This window comes from Notolabrus celidotus, chromosome 12 (genome assembly GCF_009762535.1).
Source record: "Notolabrus celidotus isolate fNotCel1 chromosome 12, fNotCel1.pri, whole genome shotgun sequence".
Classification (NCBI taxonomy): domain Eukaryota; kingdom Metazoa; phylum Chordata; class Actinopteri; order Labriformes; family Labridae; genus Notolabrus; species Notolabrus celidotus.
The window spans coordinates 24,458,078-24,473,597 of record NC_048283.1 but is presented as its reverse complement, the minus strand read 5'-3'; the positions used below and the strand labels follow the sequence as shown (position 1 = coordinate 24,473,597).

At 42.7% G+C, this 15,520-nt stretch overlaps 1 protein-coding gene across 2 annotated transcripts in view; it reads right to left on the bottom strand.

The window, feature by feature from the left end:
* Positions 1–15,520, bottom strand: part of cdk14 (cyclin-dependent kinase 14) — a 194,665-nt gene that overhangs the window by 70,222 nt on the left and 108,923 nt on the right. For both annotated transcript variants that reach the window (XM_034698459.1, XM_034698458.1), the window contains one exon: positions 11,218–11,311. In XM_034698459.1, the coding sequence (XP_034554350.1) occupies positions 11,218–11,311 (94 nt within the window). The remainder of the gene's footprint in view (positions 1–11,217; positions 11,312–15,520) is intronic.

Genomic DNA, 15,520 nt, shown 5'->3' with positions numbered 1-15,520 from the left:
AGGGAGCATCAGAGAGCTCAGGTGGTATGCAGCATGTAAACAAGTAGACATGGCAGAAGTCACAGAGGTTACTGTCATGTTCATTCTGGATCTCAGCAGCTCAGGGAGTGATGAATCCTTGAGTCAGCTCAGGGGAGTGATGACTGGTTGACAGAACGCTCTGATGGCCTCCACTAAGTTTTTCCTCTGTGCTCGGACTTCCTCCTAGTCTTGTTTCCATTTAGTTCTGCAGGTTTCCATATCGACTATGAGAACTCATCCCTTGCCAGCTTCTTTAAAAGGCATGCTTGTTGCAGTGCACTGGATCTGACACATACACGGATGTGGAAAACTGCAGTCGAGCCCCTGTCACTCATATGCACACTGCATTTTGCATCCACATGGTGTTAATTTTTGAGGATGTGAACAGCTAATGCAAAGATCAGACATCACTCCTTAATGTCTGCATGTAAAGTTAACCTGTAAGGAGTGATGAGGCCAAGATACCAAACACAAACGTCTGCAGCTGAAATAAAGTTGGATTAATACAGCCAAGCCGACTGACTGGACTTATTTTCGTGTGGTTAAAGTTTGGCTCCTTTTTTTAAGAAGAGCTACAACTGCTTTAAAAGTGGGTCAGCTCCGGCATCGTGAAGCATTACTTTCTTTATTCACAAAAAATGTGTGGGAGTAGAGCCAACACAACACAGCTGTGTCAGCATCATACTTCTTTCTTGCTGCACTCCCTGTCTCCCTGTTTTCACCAGAAACCAGTCCTGGGATAATTACTGTAATAATTACTGTAATCTTAAGAATCCTGACATGAAACTCAGCAATGAAGCTGGAGAACAACAGTAACATGAAATAACTCTCTGTTGTTCTTAGTTATAATGTCAGGTATTCGCCTGAGCAGGACAAAGACTGTGTTTACAAATCAAATTACATGTAATCACAAATCATATCCTAATAGCCATAATTACACGTCTTAAAAACGGGATTGTATTTCACCACCTGAGACAGATTCTTCTTTTTTTAACAACTCAAACACACGTTTTCACAAACTGAGATGATGCAGAGGATGTTTCCCTGCAGACAGAGACTTGAAAAACAAGAGGAATAAATCCAACTCCCATTAAGCCCATCTTCAGTTAAATGTGATTAGATCTCTGAGAAAGAGTGAATCTGCTCTTTCTTTTCTCCTCTCTGAGAATCCTTCATGGAAACCCCAAGCTCGGACAGTGAAATCCAAACTCAGAGAGTAATGAACTCATGTAACCGCATGTTGAAAGGGAGTTCTCCACTATCCATCAGGGAGGGTCTGTGTTCATCTCAACATATGTGAGAGCATGTGCAGAGAGAGAGTTCTGTCGCAGAGGAATTCCTGCAAGGTCAGATGTCATGACCCTGATCTCTGCATGCATATTCTGCTGGATCTACAAACTGCTGACCCTCCCCGGCTCACTTACAGACCACCCAAGCAGCCAGACACAAACAGACCGTCTGACCTTCACACAAAGACCCCCAATAATGCTTCTGTTGTCAGAGAGGACGGACGGATTAGAGAGATCTGCAGTGAGAGCGGGTCAGACAGACTCGCCACTGTGAAGAAGACAACTGACGCTCCAGAACTTTCTCCATCACTAAGTGAGAAAGCATCAGGATATCTCAATCAGCTTCCCTCTAAACTAAAGCTAGCTATTGTGAGCTTATCAGTGCATTCACACTTATCTATATTTCAGTCAGATGACTCAAGGTTGTATTGTTTGAAACATTTATAGCAGCAGCAGAATACTGTTTGTGTTCCAGCTCCTGCCTCATCACTCCTCACAGATTTATTTCACAAGCACGCTTATGTATGCATATATCTATATGCATGTTTCCACCTCTGCTTCCACCTGCAGGCTGCGTGTGGCTGAAAGATGAGAGCAGGATTTGAGCAGAGCAGGAGAAGAGACTAGAAAGGAGGATACGAACTTGCTTGCAGGCATCGCTCCATATATTTGAACTCACCTACTTGGGCTATCCTGCCAACATTACATGAACATGAATGTAGTGTTGGTACATCGTACTGATGAAGTGCCAAAAAAAGCTGTATAAGCATTAAAGCACCGTACTGTGAATAGCATCTTTCATGTGAAACATAAACGTAACATCAGTATTTCCGTGATGCCCTTCATCTCAGGGGACAGGATGTCAGAGGGGGCTGCAAACTGAGCGGCTGCATCTTAGTTTGAAGTAACTGAGCATGTTTTTCAGGAGAAGGATCCCCTACTAGTCAAATTCTTAAAGTTTGAATGCCAGGTTATGTAGTCCTCCCTAAAACAAGCTACCACTGCTAGAGCTGCTTGTATAAAACATTCTGTTTCTCTGGTGAGCTTCAGGATCTGAGCTGCAGCTTTCTTTATGTCTGTTACAGTCACATGATGGTTGAAGATGGCTTAAAAGGACTTGAAACACTGAGTATTTGACTGGAAAAGTTCTGAAGTGAAAGCTTGGGGTTTGGGAAAACTCTGTTGATATGCATCCTGCAGGAGTAGCATGTCCTGGTCTATTAAGGAGGCAGGTGCAGCGCTGAGCTAATGCAAATAAAAATGATTAAAGTTTCTTAATGAGCAGCTAAATCTGATGCAACACACACATTTCTGAGTGAAGTGAAGCCCTTTCCTCTTTTCCTCTTGGAGAAAGTTTTAATTCACCAGTAGGATTAACAGATGACTTTGTCTGAGTGACTTTTTTAAAGATATAACACATCTCCTTCAGAGCAGTAGAGTGACTGCTTTCACAGTTTGATGTGATTTAAGTGTAAAAATAGTTGTGTCTTTGTCATGACAGCTGTTTTGACCTGTGATTGTCAGCTGGATGGATGTAAAAACCTGAGTGATTTGAAGCATTTCTATCACTTGGACAAAATAATTAATCCAAATAATCACTGGTTCAAGCTCAAATAGCTTTAATTCTTCCACTATCTGCATCCTCAGGAGTCCAGGCACTGCTGTCGAGGTGCAGGTATGTAAGTTGCATTTTTCCCTCCTGAGATCAATCCCTTAATCCAATCTTAAGTACTGGTTCTGACCCCAAGCCGCAGCTTCATCCCGCTCCTGCCTCATCCACATTCCTTTCTCTCCTCTCCGTCTTTGTCCAAATGCTGACCCCAGCCCTCATCTCCTTCCCTGCTTTGGAAATCCCAGTCCTACCCATCGCTGCTGCACAAACCCACTCACGGCCGAGCAGATTGGGGTCACCTCCAGGCAGGGGTCAAACGGATCAGAACCAGAGCCAAGTGGATCAGCTGTCTCCCACTGCGACTGGGTGGAATGCGTTCAGTAAGCCTCGTCTATCCGGTCTGCGCTTCAGCAGATGGATGCTCATGTCACTGACACAGCGGCTGTCAGTGAAATGGCATTATTTATCTCCCAGCAGCCTCTCGCTCTCTCCTAAGGGAAGATCAGCTGGCATGTGCACTGGCTTACTCTTCATAGCAGGAATACACTCTGAATAAGCAGGGTCTCTGTGGAGAGAAAATGGGTACTTGCACTGTGCAGGAGGACTCTGCTAGTGCTGTTATGAGTCCTTTCAGGGTTGTTTACTGTAGTACCATATTCAAGTGGCTCTGCTGAGAGGAGCCTCTTTTACAAAAAGCTCCCGACATTATCATATTCTTTTAGAAACACAACCAGAAATACTCCTTAGAATAATAATAACGTCTGGTGGAAGTGAAAAATTATTCTCAGTTCTCTAACAAAATCCACAAAGATACCCGAACCCACAGTGAACTCGTACTAATGAAGCCTGTCTGCATTGCTTTGCATCACACCACCCGAGCATCGCTGATTATTGTGCAAAGAAGTCTGCAACTCTGCTACAGAAAGTAGTCCCAAATAAAGGATATAATCATTTTTAAAGCTGTATGAAGTATTACTAACAGAGAGTGTACAACATGTACATAACTTTCTGCAGAGTGCCCGTTAGGAGAAGCTAGACCAAGTTCCTGCAAAGCCATTTACTGCTGCAGACTGGGTCTAAAGTACCAAATACCATAGCCAATTAAAAAAGTATGCCATGATGATTAGGATTTCTGGAGGATAGAAGAGTGTTTTTCTAGATTAGATGCCAGTTAAGATTGCTGTCTGTCAAGTTATTCATTTTAATTTTATTCACGGCAGTTATTATACACCTCGTACTTTACATAAAATGAAGGTCCAACCATTTCCTTATTGTAGCTTCTGTCCTTATGACAGCACGGGTACTTTCCTTTTCTGGAGGGAGGTATCTCGCACATTGTCCCGCATAATGGCAAAACCTATTCCGCTCTCCCTCAATGTGCTCTTGCTCAACGACAGCTCTAACTTAAAACTGTCTTTTAAACAGAGGCGTGGTTTTTTTTTGGCTGGCCTGACTGCTGCCAAAAAAAATATAGCCTATAGATGGAAACCTCCCCACTCACTATCAGTGCAGAATTGGCTGTTGGGTTTTATTGATGTTGCCAGCATGGAATGTGGGGCAGAAATGCATCATGCTAAAACCAATAATGTGACAAGTCAGCTCGACACCATGAATACTCTGAAGTTGTTGCTATGATCAAATCTTTGTTTGTCTGCGGGGTCCTTGGAATGGGGTGGGAAGGTGCTTGGGGGATGGGGTGGAGTGGGGGGTTTGTTTTTTGTTTTTCTTTCTAATTTTCTTTTGCCTGCCTATGTTTGTCATTCGTGCTATGGCGATCCTACAGAGAGAAAATGTATTTCTCTGTTGTAAAAAATTTGAATAAAAAATTGATCACAAAACAATGTCATAAAACAAAACATAAAAAAGGGATAACAATAACCGTATGTGCATGCTACTTCAAGAATAAGAATCCTGTCCCTGCTTCACCGTGATGTCTTCTGCACAAAGGCCCTTCATGCACCATACTTAATCAGCTCTTTCAGCCAGCAGTTTGTAACAAACACGTCAAATAGTCATAAAAGGATAAAATGCTGTTCACAGTGGGGACAGGAGGATATTGTATTCTCACAGATGTCGTGCAATTTATTACGCCGTCCATGTGTCAGCTGTTCGAGTCAGAAGTGTCACTGCTGCTGAAATCAAACTTCACTTTTCTGAAAATACCACAGATGGTGCATCCTCGTGTTTGTCCATACTGTTCAGACTAAGAGTTTCCTGCATTGATTAGACTTCCTCCTGTAAAGTATAAATGTTATTATGTAATTTCTTTGCATTCTTTTCTGCTAACCACAGCCCAAAATAGCGGATCTGCTCTATGTGGGACCTCAAGCTGGCTTTTCTTAACAAGAGCCACGTTGACAAGAACCTCATACAGCCTCACTTCAAAAAACTCAAACCACAATTAAAACCAGCAGTGTTTGGCCTTTTGGGTGAATTATTATCATTGTTTAAGAATGTGACTAAATATTTGTGATCCATGTTGTTTGTCGGAACAATGGATAAAGAAGCAAGAGCCAAGAGAAGGGAAGTCGTCTTATCTGTGATAAAACTGAGGTTATCCTCATCGGCACCAAATCCACCGGATCAAAGCTCAACAGTTTCTCACTTAAACATTGATAACTCCTCAGTTTGGGGATGACTCTGGGTGTCATCCTCGACAGCACACTTTCATTCCAAACTCACATCAGTAATGTCACTCGTTCTGAATATTTCCATCTACGTAACATTAATTGCCTCTGCCTGTCCCTCACACCCAACAGTAGCGCTTGACTTGTTCACATCCTGGTTACATCTTGCATTCCTTCCTCTTTGGTCTCCCTATCAAATCCATCCATAAACTTCAACTGGTCCAGAACTCTGGTCCAGAATCTCGTCCTTTAACCCCCTCACTCCTGTCCTTCAGCAGCTACACTGTCTCCCAAAACTCGCATTGATTTCAAGACTCTGATTCTCACCTTTAAGGCCCTCCAAAACCTCGCTCCTCCTTCTGCACATCAAAACACCCAGCCGCACTCTCAGGTCATCTTCTTCCATTCATCTCACAACACCACCTGCCTGCTGGACCACCATGGGGTCTAGAGCCTTCAGCCGGTCTGGAACTCTCTCCCACCAGACATCCGTAACATCCACTCTCTTTCCATTTTCAAATCCTGTTTCAAAACACATCTTTTTAAACTGTCATATTCACTCTGATTACACCTCTTCGCTGCACTTTATCTTATCCTGTTAATTTTATTTATTATTTACACATTTATTATTGGATCAGGTCTTGTTGATTTTTATCAGTCGCTTTAATATTTTTGTTCTTTTTTAAACTGCCCTGTAAGATGACCTTGAGCCCTTTGAAAGACACCTTTAAATAAAATGTATTATTATTTTTATTATTACCTTTTAAAAACCTCACTACAGCACGGCATATCCATCTGTCTAACCATGCAAAGTGACAATAATAAGAGGTTCATACATATATCTGTGCTTTTGTTGTTTTCATTTTCTTGTATTTTTATTTTTTAGATATTTAGGTGCAGCTTTCTGCAAAGGAACATTAACGTTTGGTGACAATATGCAAAAAAATAATGATAATGGTTTGTTTTAATTGAGCATCCTTAAATAATGTGGGTGTTTAAGGTTTTGACACTATACTGGAAGCATCTACAACCATTGGCAACACAACTCTCAATGAAACGGTCGTATAAAGAGCATGTAAACATCTTAATTACAGTAACACCCTCGGCTGATTAGATTATTCTGATCATATTCACCTCCCCGATGTGTTGCTGTGAATATCAAATCTCACGTACAGAAACAGAAGCCATCGTATAATTTACTTGTGTCAGACTTCATCATATTTCACCACACAATGCTTTCCTGATTGCACTAATAAAAGGAGGCAGCTTGTTGTCCTTTAAACACAAACTCACACTTGTGCGCCAACACGCCCACGTCTGCCTGACAGGCCATTTCCTGCAGATAGACCTGTCCATATTCATACACCTCTTCCAGGGGATGTAATCTTCTGTGTGGTGACAGCTAGTTAACCAGCTCGCCTGAGCCTGCCCTCGCCCACCATGACTTTAATTCACACAGACAGAGGACAGTGTGTGTGTGTGTGTGTGTGTGTGTGGAGGAGAGTTATAGATACATACAAAGTCATGTTAAGACCTAAAGACAAATACAGGCCGGACTTTCTGCTCGTGGATAACTGCAGCTATCTCATTACTAAAGACAGCAGCAGCAGCAGCAGCAGCAGTAACGGACACTTTGAATAATAAAAGAGTTCATTTACACAGCGACGTGCCGCTGCAGCTGTGAAGGAATGGTGATAAGCTCAGGAAGAGGTACAGCCTTAATACTGTCAGGGTTATAACACTAGAGGAGGGGTATTAGAGGGAAATTGGCTCGTGAAGACAAAACAAAGGAGAAGAAAAAGGTGATTCAATAAACAAGCGATGGGGAAGGAAAGCCATTTTGAGGTTTATTTATCTTCTGTTAGCCTCTGGAGCCCAATTCTGTGTTTAAATGTTAATGTCTTCATTAGTGAGGAGGAGCAAAGGTTTGTGAAGAAAGATGTGTTTTCCCACCGTCAGGACTTTGCACATGGAGGTATGCTGGGGCGAATGGGTTTGTATCCATCCAGATATTGATTCTTTGACTGCTCCTTTCAGGCCCTGTCAGATTTCTTTACTCTCATTGTCGACACACTCAGATGTTCAGTCAGCTTACTGTGCAGTTAACATGCTGAGTCAACACGACTGTCATAAGTGATAGCAAGAAGAAGATACAACTTGCATAGTGTGTTACTCCGTGTCCTCAGTTTGGCTCCCGCACAGAGCAGCACCCTGGAGTCCAGCGGCTCATTCAACAGCTCGTTTTCCCCAAATAATTCAAATGCCTCATTACGCTGAATGTTTAGCCAACAGGAGAAAAACTCCCGGCCACCTCGTGACATTACAGCTCGGAGGATGTCGTGTTCAATGTGCCGGCTGAAATCCTGGCATGGTGCCTCTCAAATAGTGATGGAAGCTGACCTTTCTCTTCCTCTCTTCAAACAACATGGCCTTTAAGATGCTTCTGACTCCGCATAATTCATTGATGGTGCCCTTCACATGAGCCTCTGAGGCTGTGAATCCAAACCCTGACCCGCCTGACGGCCTCACAGCAGACACACAGGACCGCATAGCAAGGAAGGATGGATGGAAATGTCAACATGGAGCTCTTTGTGACAGGTGGACCAGTTTAGTGAGCGCACAATGTTTCACTACAGCAGAAAACTTTCACATTTCCATATTCATGCGTCTCCTCTGCCTGTAGCTGACAGCTGAATACTGACTAACACTAAACAATGAATGTGATTCGGATGAGAAATAGGGAAGGCTACGTTTTCCCGTCTGTATTCCCTGGTGGTGGAATACATTTATGCTGTTTTGTCATAAACAGAGGTGCATTTGAATAAAAATATCAAAGAGAAACACCGGGAATGTCAAAGAAGCAAAGTTAATATTTATAAAAGTTAAGTTTCAGCTCTGTGTTGGTGCACCACCTGCAGGGAGAGGCACGTGTTGGGCATCATACGACAGCTAAGCCATGCAAGGATCAGAGCATGCTAACCCTCAGCACAGATGTGGAAGGACATCTTTCTGAGGGGAGAGAGACTGGAGGTGGTGCAGAGGTTTGAGGGGTACCATGTAGATCCATGGTTACTTGGCATTTTGAACGCCTAGAGACACTCCCACATCGTTGTGCACCTGAGACTCAGAGTATGTAGTCTTCCTGGAGTCTCTGGTTGGCGTATTAGAAGAAATCTACCTGATTTTGGAGGTCTATAGGAGATGCTCAAGAGGCCAATGATGAAGAAACCTTGAGGATGGGGGTGATAGGAAGATACGGTCTGCCTGGTCTGAACAGTTTGGGATTTGGGAGGCTAGAAGCAGGACTTTTGCCCCTTTGTTTGGGAAACAGAGTAACGTAAGGCGTCATCCAATCATCTTATTAAACCAAAAATACAGACCTGGATCAGGTTTGTTTTTGTTTTTGGCCTGTAGCAGAAGTGCTAAAAACTGCAGTTAATCGAGTGCCCACTTGAGGGTGGCTTCAGAGGCATCGGAACTCACATACACACCCATTCAAAGAGCGGATCTTTACAGCAGATATAAACATGTTTACAGCCTGGTTCAAAAAACTGTTTAGGTCTGAATAGCTAATTTCTCTACTGGCACACACTGTATGGGGGTGCATTTTCTAATATATCAGTAGTTTTGAGAATATTAAAATTAAGAGTTTTGCATAATTAGAGGCACAGCTGACTTGATTTACAGGCGGAAACACTGTAGCTGTTAGCAAAAAGGCTAAAGACCCGTCTCTTTACCTCACACTAGCTTCACAGAAGTTAGGTTGAGTCCAGCATTTCCAATATGGCATCCAATGATGGTTACTCTGTACTAGCCAAAGTTATTGGCAAGATCAGAGACAGCTGGGACATCACTAAGAAACAAGCCAAGAAAGATCACATGAACCACTTTGTTTTAGGTCGAGTGACAGCACCAGGAAACAATTAAGCAATCGTTTCTTAAATGCACAACATAACTAATATCTCTGCAGTAAGGTCCAAAGTAAAATGTGCAAAATGTAAATGGGATTGTTAATTTTAACTCTAGACAACCGGCTCACTCATTTGGATCAGTTTTGTAAATGCATGTTTACAGCCCCCTCATGTGATGCCTGATCTATAAATGAACCAAGGAGTTAGAATGTAGAAGAGATATTATGCACCATCCATGTGTTGCTGTCGCCCCGTGGGAGCAGGTTTGACAAATCTACCTCCTCAGACCTGTCACTTTGAGTTATTACAGACTGCCTCTGAAAGGATGTCCAGCCACATTCATTATCAGGTAGTTTCTTGCAGGTATTCAGGCTCTTGACATGTATTAAGACATTTGCATAAAATCATCTCTCCAGTAAACCTCTACGAAAGCACCAAAGAGACAAAATAGATGATTTCCATCCAAACTGGAGAGCCTGTGTTGGGGAGCAGCGTGCAGCTGAGCCTCATCATGAGTCTGGCCGGTGGCCATCTCACGGTTGGGCCCCTCCGTCCTATCATGATGCGTCTTTGTGTCTGAGAGGGGAGCTGGGATCACAGGAAACCCCACTTTCTCCTTCTGGCATAAAATACAATCAATAAGAAGCATTTTTCTTCATCTCCCTCTGCCCCGGCTAGCTTTCACGCTTTGTGAGAGACCCCATGCCTGCAGGGCCTCTTCCACCTATCCTCATCCCTTCATCCCAAATCCATCCGTCCTCAGATGGGTATCTTTAGCCTTCAGCCCAGAGGAACGTGCTTTGTCTCTATACTTGACTCTTCCCTGGCCAAACCCTCTCATACTCTCATCTCTGCAATTTTCTCCATTAATTATTCAAGGCCTTCCAGCCTATGAATATAAATCCATTATGTCTGCCCTGCCACACTCTGCTTCAATTAAGAGATTGGGATGGAATTATGGAGGGGGTTGGCAGATCAGGTGATTAAAGGATTCATGAGACCTCACTTTAAAATATTGATGCAACTCTACATCCAATGCAGAGATACCTACATTTATGAAATTACTCAGAGCTTCTTGGCTATTGTTGAGCTGTCAGGTTCCAGGCAGAGCTTCCAGTCCCGGTTATTAAGGAGAGTGGTCCATGTTGAATCAACGACAGCATGCCGCTCTAACATCTTTACGTTGAATACGCTGTATTTCATCTTATTTTAAAGCACTCTGTTGGGCGCCTGCAGTGTTCTTGGAAGCGTTTGGAGTTAATGGATGGTTTGTGATATCCTGCTGGCTGCAGAAAGATGCACCTGTTCAGCAGCAGTAATGGCATCAGTGTGCTGTGGCTCTTAAATGAGACCTGATTGATATTACTGAGCCTCAGGGACAGTCCTGCAGGTTAACTCTGCACGCAGAAAATCTACCTTCAAGGAAACGATTCAAAACTACTTCACTTCAGGGGGCAGCTGTTTCTTTTGAGTATTGTTCTTTCTGTGCAATCATGACTTAACACTACAGCTAATGCATATTTGCACTTTATTTAACTGCTGTATTTCTGTATTTATATTGTGCATATAATCTGCCTATTTTGCATTATTCCTCCTTATACTGTAACTTAAAGCTGACATCTTGATGTTTTTATTCAATATCAGAGCGACTGTAAGCCCCAAATCTTGCTCCCAGCAATGAATGAATTATTTCTGAGTCTGATACGAGACAAACTAATACTCATACATAAGCAGTGATCGGTGCATCGGTGACTCACCAGGAATATCCTCTCCAGCTGATCCTGGATGTCCTTCATCCCAGGGAACGCAGCCACTCCTTGGATCATCTCGATGAAAATGCAGCCCACTCCCCTGGAAGAGAGAATGACATGGGTTGAGATGTTTCAGTCGTTTATGATGTTATATACAGACTATATTATTATCATAGTGAGGAGAAATGAAACAGTGACTTAGTTTTTATACGTCACTTATCAGTACTTATTGATCACCTCATCAGGGACTGTTAACTGGGTTAAAATATGTAAACATTAGGAACTAGACGAAGATAAAGTCAAGGAGAAGTGTGTGTGTGTGTGTGTGTGTGTGTGTGTTTGCGTGCATGTGTGTGTGTGTGTGTGTGTGTTGCCAGCGCTCATTTGTCAAAGGGCTCTTGTTTCCTGACAGATTCACTTTCTGCCTCGATGCTCTGAGCCAAAACAGTGGCGCTGCAGGGAGAGAGGGACAGAAAAGCCTAGCTCAGATTTTCACGTTCCTGGAGTCTGCCGTGAAGGAAATCCTGAATCATACATCCCCATGACCCGGCTGTGACCTCAGCATGCATCTTTATGCTTAAGTGTGCACAACACCTCGGCTCGCTGAAGAGTCTGGACGAGCTTTAAAAGAGAACTCCTCTCATGTGAAGAGAGATATCTTTCTTCAGACTGCAGTGGGGGGCTCAAATGTTTATATCTGATATAGGATGAAGATGCTCCTGCATGACTCTGTTACTCAACCAAACAGAAGATAAGATACACATACATATTTAAAATACTAAATGAACGCTGGTGGCCAAATATAGAGGTTATAGTCCTCGTTGTAGAGGTCGCTGGTTCGACTCCCGGCCAGTCAACCATTTGCTGCCCCACTCCTGACTCCCCACATTACCTGTCTCTCTTCAGCTGTCCTATCTAATCTATCTTCATGATTAAGAACAGAAAGAGGGAGGTGATGATTACGTCTGAGCAATCGATCAAAATTTAAGAGTTGTTGTGACACAAAGTTAGACCTATCTCTGCATTTGAAGTGTTTGCAATTTGGTATATATACATTTCTGCAACAACAGAATGAACAGCACTTTTATCTCGATTGCTCACTCATGTAAAAGTACTGATATATTCTCTCAGGTGTGTTTTTATTAACCATCAAACACTGAACACAACATGTAAACCATATAATGGATATAAACCAGTCATACAATATTTGCAGGACAGAGAATTAGAGTGCTCATTCGAAACTACTCAAAAATGCACTCTGTGCTGACCCAAAAAGGACAAAAAGTTAAAAAATGTCAGCACTCCCAATACAGCTCAAAACGTTTAATGTCAGAAATGACAGCAGCTTTCTAAATCTTTGCTAATTATAAATGGGACACACCCACCTCGTTGGTGAGGCGCTGATGAAAGCCTAGAGCTGAAACGCGTTTGTTTCTTTTAGCTGCTGTCAATTTCAGACATTAAAAGTTTTTAACTATACAATATTGTCAAACCTGTATTTTGGCCCAAATCGTCTTTTTTTAAATGGACAATTTGGCATATTCACATAGTCCAACAATAAATACTGTCCAGTCATGACAGAAAAGTAAAATAAAAATACTAAAAAGGTTATGAACACAAATCCCCCCCCCCCACCTTTCCTCCACTATTTATAAAAACAGGGAAGAAAATACTTTACGTAAAGAAAGTTCCTTGCACTCGCCACTTAAGGATTTTGTAGGTTCCTGTCGTGGTTAGTTGTGATCGCTTCAGGACAAAAGTGAGAAAGTGTTGTAATTAAGCAAAAAAGGAGAAGATAAATATTACATATACTACTGTAAATATTAAAGCCTTTATTTATGTACGTGCATTTCACTGCATACTCATTTTACGCTGTAGTTCATGAGGAGGCATCACTACTTTCCATTTATTGCCAGAAATAAGAGATTTAAAGCTTTTATCATTTACTATTTTAATACTTCACATGAATCTGATTTAACTCCCTCCTCATATAGATCAATCTCTGTTGCCCGGTGCTCTCAGGCTCACACTGCACATGCAGAGTGTGTCTGCAGTAATGTGCTGTACTACTGCTGTTATTGTGATTAGACAGCGTGAGAGGCACTGCGACTGTAAGATCTCTGTAAATCAGTCAGTCACTGGGCCAGCTGCACTCTTTAAGCTTTAGCACATTGTAAATTAGCCTCCATAAATACAGGCTCAAAGACAGTTAATGAAGTCTGGTGATGGCAGCAGAGTAACATAAAGAGTACAGTGCGAGGGTTAACAACGCAACATTCATCAGCTCTAAAGAAGTGATTCTAACTGATCGAGGATATATGTGGGCTTTTGATTCAACAGATAAATAAGACAAACTGATCCTTATCATGTTCATCTCAGTAGACACTCATAGTGTGTGCTCCTCTCATCTCTCTTCATCATGCTGCAGTCAGGTGAAGATGATGCTCCTGTACCTACCGGGATGCAGAGCAATTAATATGCCTACAGGTAAAGGCCAACTGTGTCAGAATGTTTGTAATAGTCTGACTGATGGCTGAGCAGGTGCTGCAGAGAGGAAAGAGCAAGCAGCTCAGCAGGGACAAATAAATTAAAAGATTCCAGCAGAACGTTGTGAACCGGTGAAAGGAAGCAGTTGAACCTGTGACTCATTTTATCCAGATCGTGGATTTATATTCATATGTTATTTATGACAAGTGATGGATGATAAAGCCAATCTTAAGGAACAACATCTGTGCTCAGTGCATGTTCTAGCATTGCAAACACACTCCACCAGCTTGTGTTGCTTATGATTACAAAACTGGCGTAAGTGTTTCCTTGAAGTGAGACACATTATCTGTCATTTGTTGCATTGAACGCCTCATAAGATATTTTTTGCAGGTCTTAAATGTGCTCAAAATAATGCGCTTATAGATGACGTCACTACTGATCCTACTCTTTCAGAAACAGACCAGCTCACCGTTGCCTTTGTGCTGTCGTGGGTTTCGTTGACAATAAGAAGCATATAGATTCGCGCCAGTCTCACCCTCTAAGCTGGAGGTGTGATGCAGTGCAGCCGATCATAACCGAACCTGTACATTTATCTGTGCATGATCACACTCGGGTGATTCTGCCTCAGACTCTGACTGACAGACGTGTGAGAGCTGCAGTTCGCTGATGTGCTAAGGGGGTAAAAATAGAGCGGTTCCTCTCCTGTCTTCCATCACATCCTCCCTCCTCACAGACGGCAGCCTGTAACCTGTAGGCTGCTGTGATGGATGCTTCTCATGGCAGGACGACAGATCTGTTGGACCTTTTGGTCCTGCAAGAGATGCTTTTTCATGGAAGACTGCTTCCTAAGTGACCGGGGGTGAGATAGAGAGAGATAGACAATGTGGGTGTGTGTGTGTGTTTGTGTGTGTGTGTGTGTCGCAGAATGATTCTCAGAGGGATGGAAATCCACCCTGTGGATTTGCCCACCTGAAAATACCCTTGAAGCAGACACTCTATCCCCTTGCCTCCAGACCCTAAAGCCCCCAGCTGCTCTTTAATTGGATGTTGGAGAGTGCAGCTGGGGTCCTTGGGACGTCCCTGCTGACCGCCTGTCCAGACAGAAGGGGTCAGCAAGGCCTGACTGAGAGCCCAGAACCAGTTTTTCTGGTGAAAGCTTCAGAAAAAAAGAGATATCAAGTAGAGGATGTCTGACCAAGACGAGGGAACAGATTCCTTCATCCCGGGGGAACTCGGGGGAACTTTTTTATTCCTTTCTCAAATGTTTACTGCAGATTTGGTCAACATGATTTGAAATCATTCCTATTAAGCGGTGTGAATGTGATCAATTCAGCAATCCTGCACAAGAGTTAATAACAAATTTAAGGTGGAAAATGATTGCATTATTTTTGTTTTCTTGCAGGTTGAGCTGTTTGTCTCGTTGTTGTTCAGTTTTTATTTCTTATTCACGTTTGTCTTTGTTCTCCTGTAATTTAGCAACCTTTGTGTGCAGGCCAACATTAAACCTCATCAGTAATGCATTTATTTACTGATATAAAAAAAGAGATAATGCCAGAGTTGAGGCACTGCCAGAGCGCTGGTACCACATGCAACACCACTCACCCGTGATGTGTGCTTGTCTGCTGTGTAAGCTCTGCATGCCAAGATCTGTGCACTTACACTCAGATAAAGACAGGCTCTTTCATACAGAGGACGCTGTTCATACTCCTGTACTGACTTTTAAACTGGAGTGGTAGACGGTTGGATGCGAGAGAACACTGCTGTAGAGTAAAATCTGTGCAAGCAATAGTCTCACTCTGCAATTCTGGAGCTAGCCAGTAGT